Genomic DNA, 21,320 nt, shown 5'->3' on the forward strand with positions numbered 1-21,320 from the left:
ACAATTTGTGTTAATTCATACGGGAGGCCATGGAGCCTGGTGCTGGTATAAGATTGTAGAATTGATGAAATCTTCGGGGTATAACGTTACAGCTCTTGATATGGGTGCTTCAGGAACCAACGCAAAACAGACCCTCCAAGTCACACGTTCTTCTGATTACTTGAATCCGTGAATGGAGTTCACGGCTTCACTTCCTGCTGATGAAAAAATAGTTCTTGTCGGCCATAGCATTGGTGGACTTGGCATCTAAAGCCATGGAAACCTTCCCAGAAAAGATTCCAGTTGCTGTATTTCTCGCTGCTTTAATGCCTGGTCCAACTTTCAGTGCAAACACCATCTACACTGAGGTACCAATTTTTCATAATTGATTTGTTGTCTTACATGTTTGAAACTAAATATACTTCGTTATAGACATGTAATGCAGTAGTACCTGAACTTGATAATCGCGTTATATATGACAATGGACCTGAGAATCCTCCAACTACCCTCATCCTAGGTCCCAAGTTTTTAGCAACTAATCTTTACCAGCTGAGCCCAACTGAGGTAAGCAAATCATAAATGAAATAACAGATTTTAATAGTTTATCAAAATTACAAATCTATTGATCAAGTACTTAATCGCAGCATCACTTTAATTTCTTTTTTGGTGTTAGGATTTGACAATGGCTACTAAATTGGTAAGGCCACTATATTTGTATCCTGCGGAAGGGATTTCTAAGAAGCTTGTTAAAATTGGTCTCACACCCCAAAAGCTAGTTTAAGAGGAGGAGAATTGCCCAAACCTTATAAGGAGACCACCCATCTCATTAACCACCAATGTAGGACTTTCTTCTAACATCCCCCCTCACGCCCAGACCTCAACTGGGCGTGGAAAAATCTCTCCCGAATATCAATTCGGAGGCCTAACATTGGGTGAGATGGGTTAGGCTCTAATATCATGTTAAAATTGGTCTTGGGCCTAACTCACACCCCAAAAGCTAGCTCTTGGGGTGTGAGTTAGGCCCAAGACCAATTTTAACATGGTATCAAAGCGAGGCCCATTCTCACCCAATGTTGGGCCCCCGAATTGAGATGTCGGGGAGATTTTTCACGCCCAGTTGAGGTCTGGTCCTCAGTTGAGGTCTGGGCGTGGGTGGGGTGTTAAAAAGATTAAAAAGAAAGTCCCATATTGGTGGTTAATGAGATGAGTGGTCTCTTTATAAGATTTGTCTTGAGCCTAACTCATACCCCAAAAGTTAGCTCAAGGGGAGGAGGATTGCCCAAGCCTTATAAGGAGACCACCCATCTCATTAACCACCAATGTCTGACTTTCTGGAGGCCCAACATTGGGTGAGTGGGTCTTGCTTTGATACCATATTAAAATTGGTCTTGGACCTAACTCACACCCCAAAAGCTAGCTCATGAGGAGGAGGATTGCCCAAGCCTTATAAAGAGACCTCCCATCTCATTAACCACCAATGTCTGACTTTCTGGAGGCCCAACATTGGGTGAGTGGGTCTGGCTTTGATACCATGTTAAAATTGGTCTTGGACCTAACTCACACCCCAAAAGCTAGCTCATGAGGAGGAGGATTGCCCAAGCCATATAAGGAGACCAAGGACCCTTTCCTCTTCCGATGTGGCATACTTAACACTCGCCCGCACGCCCAGGCTAACTGTAGCATGGACAACACACAGAGGCTAACTGGAGCGTGGACAATATATATGGGGGCCCAACATCGGTGAACAAATATTTGGAATGGGCCTGACTCTGATACCATGTTAAAATTGGTCTTGGGACTAACTCACACCCCAAAAGCTAGCTCAAGAGGAGGAGGATTGTCCAAGTCTTATAAGGAGACCACCCATCACATTAACCACCAATGTGGGACTTTCTTCTCTTTCTTCTAACAGAGCTGGTTCTTTTGAGAAAAAGGTACAGATCAGTTAGGCGAGTGTACATTATTGCTGTGGAAAGTAAAGGTTTGACGAAAGAATTTCAACGATGGATGATTGAAAATAATCCACCGGATGAAGTGGAAGAGATCTCAGGATCTGATCACATGGTCATGATGTCTAAACCCGAGCAACTTTTGACTACCCTTCTGCGCATTGCCAATTCATATATTTGATGCATTTCTATGTCAATCTCAATTTTTTCTTACATAGAAGTCCTAGTTAATTTGATATTCCAATCATTTTTTCAATTGTTATATCCTTTTGTTGTAATTTCAATGTTTGGAAGCCACATCAATAAATATTTTATTTCCTTGCTTCTGTATCATCCAATTGTTAAACCTATATTTTGAGTCATAAAGATTTTCTGTGAACAAAAAGCTCCATTTTTACAAAATACGTAATCTCTTATTTCTTTCAATCAGATTGACCATATGATGAAAGGTGTCCGTATAGGACCATAGTTATCCTTTTAACTTTTCGATGTCATTTTTCAAACTTTAACTTCAACTTCAAATATCACTAAATCATATGTTGTGGCATATCTTCATAAACTAAAGGATGGTCAGTTTAACAACGAAGACCCTTCATTGACAAATTATAAATTGATCACCCTTTGCTTGAAATTGCGTAAAAATTGATATTTGCTTGTATAGATCAACTATTGGAAATCTTAGGAAAAATATTTAAACATTGTCCTTAAGAATATTTTATCATGAATGTGTATTCCTCAAAATTAAACTCAAATCTCTTTTATTCTTCTCTACACATCAAAAGAACAGGACAAGAATTAATCTATATATATAAAGGAGGATTACAGATAAGGTGATGTGTCTACACATCAAAAGAACAGGACAAGAATTAATCTATATATAGAGGAGGATACAGATAAAGTGATGTGATACCTCTCTATGGCCTCTATTCATATTTATCCTCTTTTTTTTCTTTTTGAATTTTTTCCTCCATTCTTTTCCTTGAATAATTTGTTTAATAATTAAAAAAAAATCAATTGGATTTATTATATATAATTATATTTTATGAGTTACAAAAAAATTCATTCATGTTCACTGCGTCCCTTCTTATGATGAACTAAAATTTACTGCGATCGAAAGATAATATTCAAACAGTTAAAATAACATGAAGACGCTACTGCAAAAAATATGATGTACTCCCTCCATTCAATTTTACATGTTCACTATATTAATTTTTTTTTTTTATTTTTACTTGTCAATTTTTGCATATTAAGAGCAAAATATATAATTTTTCATGTGTTATCCTTAACATTAATTACTAATTCTCTAAATTATTTTCTTAGACCTAAGACTATGCATCAATTAATATGAGTGTTGAACAAAATATTCATATTAAACGTTATCTTTTAAGAGGCATGACAAATTCAAAGTGGACAAGTAAAAGCAAATTATAATATGATATATGTGAAGGGCCTAGATATATAGTGTTAGCATGTCACGTTTAAAATAAGAAAAATGTAGGACACTGTCGAACATTATTGTGACTCGAACTTTTTATATGGAGAGTCAGATAATTGTTGAAGGAGAGAGACAAAACAGAGGGATCGACCAAATCAAATTAAATTAAGTATATGAGTCCAATGTAGAATTCCTAGGAGAAATTGATGAATGATGAAATCATGGTGGTTAACGGGAAGATGGTCTCTCTATATATACTTCCTCTGTTTGGTTTTACTTGATAAATGTGATATTGGACAATTCTCTCATTTTGAGCTAGTACATAGATGAAGAGAACTCACATCAAACCAACATGAATTGTGGTGTAGTGGTGGGACTATTTCATCCTTAATCAGAGGTCTCGGGTTCGAACCCTGGATATAGAGAAAATCCTGTTGGAAGCGCCACCCTAGGCCCTGCAGTGTGCGATTCAGATTGGTTGGAGCTCCAATGTAGGTATTGGACACTAGGGTGGGATTAAAAAAAAAACTCACATGAACATAACTAAGTTTCATTAGCCTTTTTAGACTGTTTCAAGGATGGATATAGAGATGGTATAAGTGAGAAGATCGGTCCTCAGATATTTTCTCTTTCGATTTTCTTGCGAAGGCTTCGACTTCTCATGCAAATCTATCAATGCGGAGAACACTACATTAGCAAAGTAGATGCAGAAAGACCATAGATTCAATTCATTTCTTCTTTTTCTTTGTTAGTTCACAACATTTGGTGAACTGGATTCTGAACTTGAGTTTCGCCCATACTATTACCACAACCACCACTCCCATTACATGAGTTTTCATTAACCAACGTCCACAATAAACACACCGTAGGAACCACGCTCGAGAAATCAATTGCAAACTCATTTATTAACACATAAAATAATCATTAGCTGCAACATTCTCTTTCTGTATTAAATGTTGAAGAATCAATATCTTCCAAAACTCAAAGCAGAGAAGATTGAAGAGTGAGAAGAAAGAGCATAGGCAGATTTAACTTCTAAAGAGAAAATAACATGGTAGCAACTCATCTTAGTGAACTGTGTATTATGGCTTTGGTGAACGTGGAAATTGAAAATTCAACACCACAAAGAATTTACGCCACCTCCCATTAACTTAAACTACAAAGTGGTGCTTTTGGACGTCTCTATCACCTTTCTGTAAAAGGTATTACAGTATAAGTATTTAGAATTAGAATCTATATTAAGGATGAAGGGTAATTTTTTTTTAAGGTATTTTGGTAATCTAACTTTCAACTACGGGGCTTCCCACTTATAAAATAAGTTTGTGCAAGTGGTGATCTAATTTTAGAAATGAGGGACAACGACATTGGAGGTCTTCCTATTGTTCAAGGACTAAAAAAGAGGATTGTTGTCAATGTAAGAATAATACAAATCAGATTCTTGCGACTCTTCTCCAAGAACATGAATGGATGACTCTTTCCATTACATTCAACTCAATACATGATAATAAGTGAAAAGTATACAAAATACAAATGACATTTGATTTAAGCACCAAAAGTTGCTTCTTGTTACTAAAAATCACATGTCAATAAGATTATGATGTTTCAAACTTCAATGTTAATATCAACCTAAAGTGCAAAGATCGTGTATTTGTAGGATAGAATGAACCTACCTATACATAGTGAGGACATCCATTGTCTTGGACCCAAACCCACACCGTCCTATAATTATATAGTCCAGCTGAGACAATTCTGTCGGGTGGCAAGTTAGCGAAATGACGGTACCAAAATTCTGTGGGGTGGCAAGTTAGCGAAATGACGGTACCAAAATTCTGTGGGGTGGCAAGTTAGCGAAATGACGGTACCAAAATTCCGTGGGGTGACAATTCTCCAAAAATTCGTTACTTTTGAAGAATCCAACATGCTTAGTTGTGAAACTTTTGAAGAGTCCGAGTAGCATAGATGTAATGAACTTCAGTTATGAAAATTGAAGTGAAGTCTCAAGAAACTTTCATAATCAGTTCCCAAATTGTCAGAAGCACAAATCTGTTCTATCAATTTGAGAAATGCTCCAGGCAAATACATTTGAGAATGGATTAAAGCAAAAGGATAAATGAAGACAATTTTAGTAGATATATATTTACCAGTTATCTTTTTAAAGCAAAAGAAGAGATCCAGGAAACGAAAGATTCACGAAAGAACACCACCGCAGTTAATTTGTATAGCACACGTTCCAAAATATGCTAAAGGTGGAGCGGAAAAGTTTCGTTTCTATCTCTGCTTTGACTCATGTACCTATTGCAGATATTTTCATAGCAAATATTGATTTCTAAGCAGCGTTTGTTTGATTTTTGTTTCTCGGTTGATTTATGAATCTGATATTTTCCCCATTTCGTCTGATTTGGGCACTGCCATCCGTTTCTTGTTTTTAAGGAGATTAAACAGGTGACATTGTTGAGAACCTGATTGTTGAAGGACGCGTCTGAATACTTTGGTTGGTGTCGATTAGTGTTTGCAGCATTCATATGTGTAGGGTTGTTGTAATTAATAAAATTTGATCTAAATTAAAAGGAATGAGTTGGGGGTAAATTAGTAGTTTCACTTTAGGTTTTTTGAGTTGGTGCTTTTAAGGCAGTATATAATATAAAAGAAACTATATCCCAAAATATACATGTTCAAAATATTTTTCTTAGCAAAAACATCCTCACAAAAATATGTACGTACACGTAAGTCTCGGGGTGGGGGTGGGGGTGGGTGGGTAGTAGGCACAAATTAAAGAATTATAGATCTTAAAAGAAAAGAAATTAAAGGACAAATTAAAGAATTCTTTATGTAAATTTGTACAAAAGGAACATGGCCAGTTTTACAAGTTGATGATGAGCTATATAAGATGCCTCATGATCCAATATTATTATCTCTCAACTAAAATTAGAGCACTCCATAAGCCATCACAATAAGGTACAAATCCAATCTTTTAGCTCTTCTTTCCCACGATTCTAACAAGTCTAGTAGTTCTAATACTTGTGTTGCCATATATATGCAGATTCTATCTTGTCAGGACCTAAAGCTATGAAGCACTTTGTGCTAATTCATACTGGATGCCACGGAGCCTGGTGTTGGTATAAGATAGTAGAGTTGATGAAATCTTCAGGGCATAATGTCACAGCTCTTGATTTGGGTGCTTCAGGAACCAACGCAAAACAGGCCCTCGACGTCGCAAGTTTTTCTGATTACTTGAGTCCGTTAATGGAGTTCATGGCTTCACTTCCTGCTGATGAAAAAATAGTTCTTGTAGGCCATAGCTTTGCTGGACTCAGCATCTCTAAAGCCATGGAAACCTTTCCAGAAAAGATTTCAGCTGCTGCATTTGTTGCTGCTTTAATGCCTGGTCCAACTTTCAGTGCAGCCAACGTTTACACTGAGGTACCAATTTTTTATATTCCCAATTTTTTATACTCTTTACATGTTTGAAACTAAATATACTTCCTTATAGACATGTGGTGCAGTAATACCTGAACTTGATAATCGTGTTACGTACGACAATGGACCTGAGAATCCTCCAACCACCCTCGTCCTGGGTCCCAAGTTCTTGGCAACTAATCTTTACCAGCTGAGCCCAATTGAGGTAAGCAAATCAGAATCGTCCTAAAGTCAGGGGTGGATTTAGGAGGGGCGAGGGTGTTCATCAGAATCCCTCGACAATATATATATTTGACAACTTGGAAATGATTTAAATTAGTACTTTTTTTTCCTTCCTTGGTGTTAGGATTTGACAATGGCCACTAAACTGGTAAGGCCACTATATTTGTATCCTGCGGAAGAGATTTCTAAGGAGATGGTTCTTTCAAGAAAAAAGTACGGATCAGTTAGGCGGGTGTACATTATTGCTGCGGAAAGTAAAGGTTTGACGAAAGAATTTCAACGATGGATGATTGAAAATAATCCACCTGATGAAGTGGAAGAGATCTCAGGATCTGATCACATGGTCATGATGTCTAAACCCGAACAACTTTTTACTACCCTTCTGCGCATTGCCAATTCATATATTTGACGCGCGCATTTATAGGGTGATTTCAGTTCTTCCATGGAAGTCCTGCTTAGTTTGATATTTCAATCATTTTATTCAATTGTTATTTTCTTTTGTTGTAATTTAAGTGTTTGGAATTTAACATCAATAAGTGATTTTATTTTCTGTATTTAATTTGATCCATACAATTTTTCAAGAATGTTTTAAGTTTGGACGAAAATTTATTTTAGGTAATTTAAAGTTTGGAACTTTTGAAGTTATAATTCAAGAATGTAACTATTTTAGAAACTAAATTTAACGATTAAATAAAATCTGAGGCACTGTCACAATTTTACTACAAAGTTACTTCCTTTAACATTCATATGGTCATTTGAATATGTGATCTGCAACTCATGACATCTACCGACTGAATCAGTGTACATAATACTTTCTTTTTATATAATAAAAAGAGTAAAAATTAACTTTTTAAGTTGGTTGATGTCAATTCCTTGAGTTTGTTTGTTTAATTTCATTTTTAATTTCTCTTGAACGTCATAGTGGGGTGCCAATTAAAGGATGAAGCATTAATTATATTATAGTAATTTCTTACATTAATAAAGATTCTAGAGATCAAATGAAGTGTTAAAAAATTGCATGCGTCAAAGCACTTGCAACATGTGAAGACGACATAATTAATATTATATCCAGAACGAAAATGCCTCTTCACCAAAGAATAACTTAAACAATGACAACATGTGTTATATTCAGTTCAAAAATTGAACCTCGAATTAGGTAAAGATTAATCACTATGCTTGTCCACTGGCTAACTTGATCAATGAGAATCTTCTACTAATTAATCAAATAATCAGAGGCATGATGCACGCTAGTTTCTAGTTTCAATGATTATCATAAAAATATAAAGATGAAACTCATCAAATTTAAATTTTGGTCCTCGCTAATTCATGATATTTCATACATTGGCCTAAAATACAAACTAATAAATAATACGAAAAAAGGGTTTAAAATATTCTTCACCTATTGGAAATGGTATAAAAATGTATTCATCCACCTTTGAGCTCTATATAATGTCCTTCACATCCATCTTTGGATCCAAATGCCCTTATATTTAACAACCCCAATATTTAATTAAAAATTAATTCATTAGTAATGTGTCCACTTATTAAAAAAATAAGTAAAAAGCCCGCACAAAAGCTAATAGGTCCATCCTGATTATCTTAAAGTTCTAGTAAGCTTCGGCAAACTTAATAATATTTTTGGAGTTGACCTATTTAGATAATTTTTTTTCCCATTCTATTCCTACTAAGTGATTGACGCTCACCCAAGATTCTAAAATTGGGCCAAACAAGTAGCTTTCGAGAATGATCAATGTCTGTAAATTGTTGGCGGTACCATGCTTGGAGGAAAATTTTCAATTAATTTATTGGTATTTGTATCAAGAATCTTTAATTTAGGAGGCAGATTTTCAGTTAATTTATTGGTACATTGACTAAAAATATGTACCAAACAAGTTGCTAATAATACACAAGATTAATGCATACATTATTTTTGTAATACACTCTACCAAACGGCCCCTTACTGTTTTTGCCTAAGTCCATTGAAATATTTCTAGTGAAATTGTTTTACCATAGCTGCAATGCTTCCAGTTTCATAGGCCTCAAAACTAAATTCCTCATCCTAGAATATAAATCACATAAAGCTAATTACACACAATCTATTAAAGATCGAGAACTTCCTTAGTCAAGTTTGAGATCCTTTTTTTCGCACATTCAGAGAAATTGAATATAATTCATAGAACCTAAATTTTCACGAAATCAAGAAACAATTAGACAAAAAGAACTAAAGTAATAATATTCAAGCATATTGGTGTATATTTTTCACTTCAAGATCTGAAATCAGATTCAAATCCGAAATCATATAGAAAAATGTAACATACAAAAAATGTTCATGTGTAATTTTTAATAAATATATATTAATCAGGAATAAGTATAACAATTGTTCACCAGATCAAACATGAAAACAATGAAAAAAATAATAAATAAAAAATAGGTTATTTAATATTTTAATTAATTAAATGGGACCAATTAAGAATTGACATGTTACTAATTAAATCTTTTTTTTAATTTAATATTGAAATTGTTTAATATAAGGGTATTTTGGAGCCTAAAAGTGGATGTAAAGGGCATTTTGGAGCTCAGATGGGGATTTAAAGGACATTATAAAGTCCAAAAGTGGATGAATGATATTTTTCTACCATTTTCAATAGGTGTAAAGAATAATTTCATTATTAACTAGTAATGTATATGTAGACCAACACTGATGTGTATATGACGACTAATTTTTATAATAAAAAAGCACTTTTTTTTTCCCTTGTAGCACTACGTACGTTGATTTAATACAAATCGTTATTTTATTGTCAATATTGGATAGGGTTGTGCTCGAAACAACACCTATATTATTTGAGAGAAAATAATTAAAACAATTAACAACCGGTTGTTCCTTTCCATTATTGCTAATCATATTATTTAAAAAGAATATAATCCCCTCTTGGGGTTTCCAAAAGTCATATTAGCTACATTTTTTAAAATGTTCTACAAATCATGAACGTATCTTATACTTTATAACAAATTTTAAAATATAGTTTCGAAAATATTTTATTAATGAAGATAATTAAGATATTTTTACGTATATAGACAATATATAGAGAATTATAAGAGAGACGTAAAATTTAAACATACACGCGCACATGCACATGCACACACATACATCATTAAATACTTTCTCTAATACATATAGTATAAAATAATAATCACAAAAACAATATTCTAGAGAATGGAAACATATGAGGAATAATTGTTCAGGCAATCATAGAGTAATATGAGCACAGAGAAGCAACGAGCTTGTTTTCGTACAGAAAATATTTTCTAAAAAATTTTAAACCAAACGACCACACTCATAGAATTAACAAAAAAGGAAGTGGTGCTGACAGAGTACTAAACAAAGAAGGCATCGTCCAAATGATGCGCATCAAGTTTGTTAGAAACCAGTTCTAGAGAAAGACAACATACATACATGCAGTAGTTTAATCGTCCAAAATGGGACTGCATAACAAAAGGAGATGCTGCTACACATGGATTCACAGAGGAGGGGTTCAAAGTAGCTCTTTTGGACATAGAGGGGAATAAGTCTTTTAACTTACCTCCATGGCAACAATTAGATAAGAGGATGAATGCTACAAATTTGGCATCACCTTTTACTTTTTTCTTCGTGGATATGGATGTTCGCTCTCACCCTTTTCCTAATATTCAACTATTAATTTGATCTATGATTCTAGATGACTCTATTTTTTTGAAATATTTTTAAAGTACTTTTTGAAGATATGGGCCGCCAATTTCTTGGCTGTTTTACAAATTGATGAGCTATAAGATGCCTCATGAATGATCCAATATTCACCCAACCAATAATTTGACCAACTAATTAGAGCACTCCACAAGCCATGAAAACAGGTAAAAGTCCAATCTTTTAGCACCAATATTTTGTATTATAAACGGTTTCAACTTCAATCTTTTGTATAGGTTGTTCTGCAGCAATAGTGAGTTCACCAGCCATTGTAGGTACAAGGATGTCTTCCCAAATCAAGAGAACCAAATTGAAGTACATTAGTGGATTGAACTCATTTGGAGGTCAAAAGACAAATAACCATGTTGCCTCATTAGGCCTTCCTATGTGCTCATTGAAAACACCATCACATGAAGCCAAAGGTGGAGCTTTGTCCTCTAACTACAATGCTGCTCCCTTGAGATTTTCAAATCAGGTTTCTAGAGAAAAGCTCCTTAAAAAGTGTAATCCTTAACTTATTGATCATCAACTCCAAGCTTCAAAAAATAATACTACACAATGATCCAAATTGATTAATATGCTCAAATATTTCCAACAATTAGATATTCCAAATAAATCAAAACATGTCCAAACATTCTTGTCAATTCCCCCTTAGGACTCACAAGTTGGTTGCACTTTGAACAATTGTCAATCAAAAGAAGGAAAAAAAAAAAAATCTGTGGACAAAAGCAAGTTTCTAACAAGTCAATTAGTTCTAATACTTGTGTTGCAATATGCAGATGTTATCTTGTCAGGCCCTAAAGCTAACAAGCACTTTGTGCTAGTTCATACGGGATGTCATGGATCCTGGTCATGGTATAAGATTATAGAATTGGTGAAATCTTCAGGGAATTACGTCACAGCTCTCGACTTGGGTGCATCAGGAACCAATGCGAAACAGGCTCTAGAAATCCCAACTTTTTCTGATTATGTCAGTCCGTTAATGAAGTTCATGGCTTCACTTCCTGCAGATAAAAAAGTAGTTCTTGTAGGCCATAGCTTTGGTGGACTCGCCATTTCTAAAGCCATGGAAACCTTCCCAGAAAAGATTTCAGCTGCTGTATTTGTCACTGCTCTTATGCCTAGTCCACCTCTCAATGCAACCATTGTCTACACTGAGGTACCAATATGATTTTTTATCTTTATTTAAACCCTTACATGTTTGAAAGTAAATATACTTCGTTATAGTCATGTGATGCAGTATTACCTGAACTGGATAACCGCGTTACATATGACAATGGACCTGAGAATCCTCCAACCACCCTCGTCCTAGGTCCAAAGTTCATGGCAACTAATCTTTACCACCTGAGTCCAATTAAGGTAAGCAAATCATCGCAAAAATGTGTACTGCAGTTAAAATAGCCAATAAATTCTGTTACTATGGTCATGAGAATGACCTTAAATGACTTCTTTCGTCAAAAATATCAGTATATATATATGCATCAGTATAATTTTAGTCAACTATTTTTTTCCTTTCTCGGTGTTAGGATTTGACGATGGCCACTAAACTAGTATGTCCACTATATTTATATCCCGTGGAAGATATTTCCAAGGAGATAGTTCTTTCAAAAAAAAGGTATGGATCAATTAGGCGAGTGTTCATTGTTGCTGCGGAAAGTAAAGCTTTCAAGAAAGAATTTCAACGATGGATGATCGAAAATAATCCACCAGATGAAGTGGAAGAGATCTCAGGATCTGATCACATGGTCATGATGTCTCGACCGCAACAACTTTTTAATTCCCTTCTGCGCATTGCCAATTCATATGTTTGATTCATTATATGATGATTTCAGTTTTTCCATAGAAGTCCTACTTAATTCGACACTTCAATCATTTTATTCAATTGTTATTTTCTTTTATTGTAATTTAAGTGTTTGGAATTGACGTGAATAAATGATTCTATTTTCTTGCTTCTGATTCATCGTCCAATTGTTAGAACCGTATTTTGATTCATATAGATTTTCTATTAAAAAAAGCTACATATTTTACACAACATTATCGATCAATTTCTTAAAATCAGATTGTCTATAACATAAAATAATCTGTATTACACCAAAGATTTTTGCACGTGAATTCAAGATTTGAAACTTTTGAGGTTATAATTCAAGAATGTAACTATTTCACCTATTAAAATTTTAAAATAAAATAATTCGAAGATATTCTTATAATTTATTACAAAATTACTTCCTTTAACACTCATATGATCATTTGGAAATGCGACCTGCAACTTATGACATCTACAGACTATTGTTCTAGGACGTAGTTGATAATACTAGTACTATAAAAGTAAGAGATTTAACATATATAAAATTTCCTTGCTTTTTTTTTTAATATATAATTTCTCTTGAACATCCTAATTAGCAATATATCCAGAACAATGTGCCTTTCCACCAAAATGACCAAATAATAACTTAAACAATGCTAACATGTGCTTTGTTCTCTTCTAAAACTAAAAGCTTAGATTATTCAGTAAGCTCAATCAAATATTGTCCTAAAACACATGCTAATTATCAAACTAGACCAATGATGATGTGTATACAGCTAATTTTTATAATTAAAAAACACCTTCTTTTTAAAATAAAAAAATAAAAAAAATTGACCTGATAATGCTACACGTTGGTTTAATCTATCGTTATTTTATATTGCTATCACTATATATATATATATATATATAAAAGCTGGGTCCTTGATACTCCTCCTATATTATTTGGGAGAGAACTAATAAAAATGAAAAACAAGAGTTGTTTCTTGCCATTATTGCTATTTGTACTTTTTTTAAAAAAAAATATAATCTCCTCTTGGGGGTTTCCAAACGCCATAATTAGCTAAGATTTCTATGTTCTACAAATCATGAACGTATCTTATATTTTATGATAAATTCTTAAAAGATGATATTTGCTTCATTTCCTCTGCGAAATTGTTATGAATTAATCGTACGTAAATAATTTTAGTGAATATGAGAAGCCTATGAAATTCTACGTTATCTTTATTTAAACTCTTAAATGTTTGGAACTAAATATACAAAAATTACATATCTATTCAAGTACGTACTTAATCGCAAAATCAACTTGGAACGGATATAAATTATTTCCTTTCTTGGTGTTGGGATTTGACGATGGCCACTAAACTAGTAACGCCATCCTACGGAGATAGTTGGACTGCATACACTCTATTCTTTCCAGATTTCACTTTGTGGGAATACACCGAGTCTGTTGTTCTTGTATAGTTCTTTTCTTGTATGCATTAGTAAGGTGAGATTTTATAGAAATGAAGCTTTGAAGAAAAAATTTCAAAAATGGATAGATTGAAAATAATTCACCAAATGAAATACTAGAAGAGATCTGTGGCTCAGATCGATCACATGGTCATGATGTTGAAACCCTAACAACTTTGTACTATCTTTCAGGACATAGCCAATTAACATATTTGATTATGCATGTCTATGGCGATATGAGTTTTTCCATAGAAATCCTAGTTAATTTGATATTTCAATCATTTTCTTATATTTGTTATTTTCTTTTATTGTAATTTCAGTGTTTGCCATTGATGCCAATAAAATAATTTTATTTTCTTGCCTCTCATTTGTCTTACTGTTAGACTCGTACATACAGTTTTTTGTGTGTGAAAAAAGCTCCATTTTATAAAATAGTACCAATTTCTTTAAATCAGATTGTCCAATTTATAAAAGCAACCAATATTAGTCAAATAGTTATTTCAAATAAAATTAGAATTTGAAATTTTGAGGTTATAGTCCAAGAATCCAAGATTTGTCCTGAATTTTCTTCTTTACTTGGATTCTATCATAATTGTGTTTTAATTCGAAAAGCTTTTCTTAGTGGAAAAGGTTTCCGTGTAGGAAACAATCTCTTCCATAATTGGTTAATTCTTTTTTGTGGAGAAGTTTTGAACTTTTATAAATAGAAAGATCTCTCTTCGCAAGATACAACATTGTATCCCCACAATGTAGTAGAGTTTTGGTTTAGATTTTTAATATTTAGGCCAATTGGCCGAATCATATCAATAATATTATGTTTTAATATATTTTTTTTTCATCTTATTTATCCTCTCAATAGTTTGCAACTATTAGCTTCCACATGACGCCCTCTCGATTTTGAAGTATAAGAGTCTATGGTTCAATGGTTCGATGGTTCAAACTGAATGAGCTTTGAAGGTGCGGTATATAATACTTTCATCAATTTCAAGTCTATATTGTAGATGAATGAGTGTTTGGCAATCATATCATTCTAATATATTGCAGAAGAATGTTCGATTTGACTTTGAGAATTATTTTGTGTAAAATGTTAGGTTTAATTGTATTGTTCTAATATCTCAATTATTATAGTTTATGTTCAATTACTATCTGTTGTTTTTTTACCTAATACAAGTGGTAGATGAAGTTCGGTCGAGCTTCAAGGAATTTTTGTGTAAAAGTTATGTTTAATCATATTGTCATGATATCTCGTTCATTGTATTTTTTTGTTGTATTTTAAAGGTGATAGACGAAGGTTCGAGCTTTGAGTGATTTTTTTGTAAAGGTTAGGTTTAATCATATTTTTTTGTTGAAGTTTCTACTCTATTACTATCTGTTGTTTTTGTATTATTATCCGTTATGTGACGTTGGAAAATAAAATTTTATTTACGTGACTATCTACAAGTCTTTAAAGTCAACTGTTATTTTTCAATAAATTATTTTCTTTTATATATTTTATATTAATGACTCGACATGAAGCACACATGTAACACATGTATACTTGGCTAGTTATTTTAAAAAAGAGAAAGTAAATAAGGAATTTACGTAATTATTTAAAAGAATAGAAATTTTAAGTAGTTAACACTTAAATTAAATTGTGTTATTAAGTAATTTTTCCAAAAATAAAATTAGCCCAATCTAATACAGCATCCAGGCCCATTCTCTATTCCTAGAAAAGAGGGATTTGTCGGAGAAGTCTACAAATGACAAGATTTAATGAATAAAACATCTTATTCCTAAAAAAAAATCTATTGTTTAGATATTTTTAGTTTTGGGCACTAAATAAATTTGTATATTCAATCGATTTGTCTATATAAATGGAAAAGATAAATAATTTGAACTTGCATTCTAATCGAGCAGGTAGATCATGAAATCGAACCTCGTTGTCACTCATTTTTCAAAAGAAAAATAATTTTTTTTTCATGTGTTTGACTCATAAAAAAAAATTAGATCCGCACGTGAGGAGTGTGTTGAAAATATAATTGAAATACAAGTTAAGAGACGTAAATGATTTCCATCAACTGAAAAAAGTTTGTTCAAATCCTTCATAAAAGCAAAAACTATTCTCACACAAGAGCAAATTAATCTAACTTTTGTATTTCAACTGTTCTATAGACTACATCAACGATAAAAATTGGATTAGTTTTGATTGGTCTGGCGATTCAATTTCAAAATTCAACCTATTGGAGACTTAGTCATTATCATTATTTGATTGTTCACTTTATATATCAATGAATCGTCGTCTAATCATTTGCATTGCACCTTAAAACCCCAAAACATTCCACACTACCCATAGAGTCTCATGGATTGATATTTGTTCTTACTTTCTTATCATTATTGAATTTGTTTTCCGGAAAAACACACACAATTTTTTATATTTAGCTATCAATCACATCCCAAATTCTAACCAGTGTCTTCTAGAAATTCCCTAGTTTTAAATTTGGATAAAAGATACCAAATATTCTTAAAAGTATTAAAAAGAAATCAAGTTGATCGATCTTATCCTGTTATTGATTTTGAACAAACACATTACTTTTTAAAATGTCTCAGTCGATCCGTCACAATCAAGTCCTATAAAAATAAAATTCATTTCATTGTCCCCATGACACTTTTCTTACTTACTACAACCAAAATATATGCACTTTCTTTCCATGTAATTATTATCATATTCCTGTTTAATTTATACCCAGCTAGAGAGCAATGTCATAAAACACCAAAAAGAAACAACAGAAAAAAAAAAAAACAAAGAGAGAGAGAGAACACAGGGACAGCTGATCACTGTATTTGATGATTTTTTAATTTCTGTGAGAGACGTATGAATCATTTTCCAACCATTTAATTTCTTGCATTTAAATTTGTCATATCATTAGGGCATTTCAACAAATTTGATGGTCTAAAACTAGATTTGAATAAGAGGTTTCAAGCATATTCAATAAAATTAGTTTTTGTGTATCATAAGTGTATTTTGTATGTCAACATACATCTTGTGCGAAATGCGTGCATCTCCGACGGCATACGTGCATCTTATGTGCATTTTGTGTGCCATACATGCATGTCGTTGTCAATTATTAAAATTATATAGTATCACATAGATATTATCGTTAAATATACCTGTAAGTATATATACTATCATTGAGAACTATCTTCGAACTTAATTTAATATTCTTAAGGAAAAAAACTCTAAACAACTAACCTTACTTTTAGTAACTATTGAAAATGAGTCCTCAAAAATTATTTTATTTTTTCCAAAAGTTTCTCTTGAAATTTAACACTACATAAAGAAAATAATTTATATTTTTAGAAAAAATGAAGCCCCAAGCCATTTATGATCGAACCTGACCTGTATATCATTTTGGATAGGATGATGAAGATTACTCAATGCTATAACAAAAATATTTTGGCCAATAATTTGTGCGTCATATATACGAGTGTTATATAAGGTACTTGTTTTCTCTCAAACACACAAAATAAGACAAGTATCTACTAGGTCACAATTAAGTCTCAACCTGTTTGAGTACTACGTGCCTTGTAAATGTGCATTTGTCGGACCAAAAAGACACCAAACTCTAGATGGTCAAACCAAAAATGATTTTTTCTTTTTGTTGTAGCTTTCTAAGTTGGTTGATGTCAATATCTTCAGCTTGTTTGATTTTTAATTTCTCTTTATTACATCCTAGTTAGGTACAAAAGATGAAGCATTATATTAATCAATATCCCTTTTTCCCTTTCATATAATGTTAATCTAAAAAGATTCTAGAGACAACCTCTGAAGAGACATGCAAAGTGCCTCTTCACCAAAAAGTAACATAAACAATTTTTTTTAGTACAAAAAAGTAACTTAAGCAATGCCATCATGCATGTATTATATTCACTTTTAAATTAAAAGATCAGTTTAGGTGAAAATTAATCACTAAGCTTGTCAACTAGCTAAACTCAATCAATGAGAATCTTCATACTTATCCAATTATCAGATTCAGATGTACTTTAATTAGTTTCAAATAGTTCAACAGAACCAAATACTTTATATACGGATCAAAGAAATATGATTAAATTTTTAATAAAAACCATTAAATTTGATTTCATGATTGCAAAAGTGTAAAAAAATTAAACTCGATCTTTAATTTGAACTGTAAATTCGTCTCTGTCATTAATATTTCATTTTCCTAAAACACATAATATAGCACTCATATCATTTTAACGTAGATCCAACGTTGATGTGTGTACGGCTATATTTTTCTAATCAAAAGCACTTTTGTTTTTCGTTCTTTAACTAATATTATATGATACGTTGATTTAATACATTGTTATTTCTCTGCCAACACGATATATATGGGATAAGGTTGTCAATATATTTATATTATTATTGCCAACATCACCCACACAAGTTGAAACCATTCACAATGTTTTTCCATGCTATTATTTCAATTATTAGTACTATTTTTTTTACTAATATAATCCCCGTCTCTTGGGGGTTTTCAAAAGCCATATATATACTTAGGTTAGCTTTGTATTTGTTCTACAAATTATCATTAACGTATCTTGAAAACTATAAATAGCAGAGGTACTGGAGTTGAATCAAAGAGAAAAAATAAATACGCGCAAAATAGAGAGTGGAGAGAAGAATAAAGGGATGATTCAAAGGTTGGAAATGTTCATTGGAATGGTGAAATTGGCGTTTGAGTTCGTTGAGGTGTTTGTGAAAGCCATCTCGGTCGAAGATGAATCATCTTCAGCCGAGATGAACTATGTTGCTCAAACGCCCTACATCGGCCTACTTCCATAATACTGGTCCGACTTATTCAGATTTAGTAAATTTTGTACGTCTTACTGAATTCAGAAGAAACCAAGTAGCTAGCTAGCTTTCTATATGACTGCAGCTTAGCTTTTTTCTCCGTCACGAGGCTTTGTAAAATGAAAAAAACAAAAGAGCTTTCTTGGGAGAGAGCTAGGTGTTAGATTTTTTATTTTTTTTGGTAGTTAATTTCTTTATTTTTCTTTTTTTGTACGTGTTGTAATTTTTGGTTAGTTATTTTCATCTAATGTGATTTGCCGTGAACTTATAATAAATATTGGCAGCTTTGAGTTCTGTTCATTCCTTCATGCACTATCAATTAATTAATTGCTTGATCAAGCACTGATATAGTCTATCTCTGATCTTTCCCCTCAAGTATGGTGTACCTTAGACCTGAGGGTGTGGCCGGTGAAACTATGAGATTTTGAATTTGAATTTAAAGTGATTTATTTTCATCCATTTTAATGTTGATGAGCGCAACGTTTGTATGATGAATCCCTTTGGTACCTATGGCCAAATCGAGCAATCATCCCTTTATGGGATGTGTCCCTTCCTCACGTACCTTATTTTCGCCTTTTATGGATACTACTATTAAGGTTTCAAGCACTCTTCCATTTTTTCTTGCATTGATTCTTTTTCGAAGAATACAATTTTATTTTATTTTTTGATAGTAAACTGTGAAATAATTATCATATCAACCAAATTCAATACACCTAAAGAACAGACAAGTAGCCTAGCCACCTACAAGCAGGGGACAAGACTCTCATGCATCAAGTCAGACAAAGCTATACATATGAAAATAATTACTCTCTAACATCCTAAATGCTGTATCAATTGTCTACATCTACTAGCTCTTTTTGTACACTTTCATTGGCCAATTCTTTCCTTAATCTCCATTTGAATCTAGCCTATCACCACATCCCTCGGTAAGAACAAATTCTGAAACTACTTTGAATTTCTAGCTTTCCACGTGCGATATATACTTGCACCCCAAATTGGTGTGGCTATTTCTTTGTGAAACTGCTTCCACCTTCTACTCTTGTCCCATCTCAACGTTTGCTTAGCTGTAAAGTTCAACAATGAAATACCCGACCATCCTTGTAGTGCTTGCTTCACCTCTTTAGCCCCATCACATTCCACGAACAAGTGTTTTTGTGTCTTCAGTTAGTCAGCATCACCATAGACCACATTTCTCATCTTCAATTGGCAAGTTAATTAAGTCTCAGCATCTAGCCTTAGTAATCTCTCCTGATAGGCCAGCCAAATGATGAACCTATGTCTTGGCATCATTATAGAGTTTCAAACCAAATCTGCCTCCTGGCACTTTTAACTGTCTTCCAAGCATTGCATTATAACTATGTGAAACTGAATAGACATCATTCCTTGTCAACGTATAAGCTCCATTCATGTACCAGTGCACCATATTTCTTTTGATAGAATTGAGTTTTCTTCTGTACTAGCTACTATCTACCGGAGAAATATGAGTTCAAATATCAGTGCAATCCTTCATGTAAACCCCATGGACCCGCTTAACCCATGGCATATCCTTCTGCATAGCTAACTATATGCCAGATTAATTTTTCAACTGATGCAGTGTTCCACTCTTTACTTCTCTTGATATTTAAACCCCCATACATCTTAGGCCTACGTACTACCTCCCAGGACACCATTCACACCAAATCTACTTTCCTTTTATTAGTGGAGCACCCCACACGTAGTCCCTATATAACCTATCCACTTCTTTTAATATACTCTTGGGTAGGATAATTTGAACAGGGCAAATTTTTATTTTTTAGGATACAGTATTTTTAGGACAAAAAAAGTTATATATGATATATCATACATGTATAGATCAAAACATACCATATATATATATATATATATATATATATATATATATATATATATATATATGGTATGTTTTGATCTATACATGTATGATATATCATATATAACTTTTTTTGTCCTAAAAATACTGTATCCTAAAAAATAAAAATTTGCCCTGTTCAAATTATCCTACCCAAGAGTATATTAAAAGAAGTGGATAGGTTATATAGGGACTACGTGTGGGGTGCTCCACTAATAAAAGGAAAGTAGATTTGGTGTGAATGGTGTCCTGGGAGGTAGTACGTAGGCCTAAGATGTATGGGGGTTTAAATATCAAGAGAAGTAAAGAGTGGAACACTGCATCAGTTGAAAAATTAATCTGGCATATAGTTAGCTATGCAGAAGGATATGCCATGGGTTAAGCGGGTCCATGGGGTTTACATGAAGGATTGCACTGATATTTGAACTCATATTTCTCCGGTAGATAGTAGCTAGTACAGAAGAAAACTCAATTCTATCAAAAGAAATATGGTGCACTGGTACATGAATGGAGCTTATACGTTGACAAGGAATGATGTCTATTCAGTTTCACATAGTTATAATGCAATGCTTGGAAGACAGTTAAAAGTGCCAGGAGGCAGATTTGGTTTGAAACTCTATAATGATGCCAAGACATAGGTTCATCATTT

The 21,320-nt window shown here is 33.1% G+C and overlaps 3 protein-coding genes across 4 annotated transcripts; all 3 read left to right on the forward strand.

Moving 5' to 3' along the window:
- The first annotated feature begins 254 nt into the window (after positions 1-254).
- On the forward strand, positions 255-2,109 carry LOC124895587 (methyl jasmonate esterase 1-like). Its single transcript, XM_047406020.1, has 4 exons — positions 255-347; positions 412-543; positions 653-734; positions 1,892-2,109. The coding sequence occupies exons 1-4, from the start codon at positions 255-257 to the stop codon at positions 2,107-2,109; spliced, it is 525 nt and encodes a 174-aa protein (XP_047261976.1).
- Positions 2,110-6,119: 4,010 nt separating this feature from the next.
- Positions 6,120-7,561, forward strand: LOC124885117 (methyl jasmonate esterase 1-like). 2 transcript variants are annotated; one of them, XM_047406016.1, is made up of 4 exons: positions 6,121-6,318; positions 6,404-6,783; positions 6,854-6,985; positions 7,127-7,561. In XM_047406016.1, the coding sequence occupies exons 2-4, from the start codon at positions 6,430-6,432 to the stop codon at positions 7,409-7,411; spliced, it is 771 nt and encodes a 256-aa protein (XP_047261972.1). In that variant the 5' UTR covers positions 6,121-6,318; positions 6,404-6,429; the 3' UTR covers positions 7,412-7,561. The 2 variants fall into 2 exon arrangements, with proteins under 2 accessions (XP_047261973.1, XP_047261972.1); XM_047406017.1 differs by having other exon boundaries at positions 6,120-6,783.
- A 3,345-nt stretch (positions 7,562-10,906) lies between these two features.
- Positions 10,907-12,579, forward strand: LOC107879984 (methyl jasmonate esterase 1-like). Its single transcript, XM_016726905.2, has 4 exons — positions 10,907-11,145; positions 11,503-11,882; positions 11,951-12,082; positions 12,250-12,579. The coding sequence occupies exons 1-4, from the start codon at positions 11,007-11,009 to the stop codon at positions 12,532-12,534; spliced, it is 936 nt and encodes a 311-aa protein (XP_016582391.2). The 5' UTR covers positions 10,907-11,006; the 3' UTR covers positions 12,535-12,579.
- Positions 12,580-21,320: the final 8,741 nt, after the last annotated feature.

Source organism: Capsicum annuum, unplaced genomic scaffold (genome assembly GCF_002878395.1).
Source record: "Capsicum annuum cultivar UCD-10X-F1 unplaced genomic scaffold, UCD10Xv1.1 ctg83095, whole genome shotgun sequence".
NCBI lineage: Eukaryota > Viridiplantae > Streptophyta > Magnoliopsida > Solanales > Solanaceae > Capsicum > Capsicum annuum.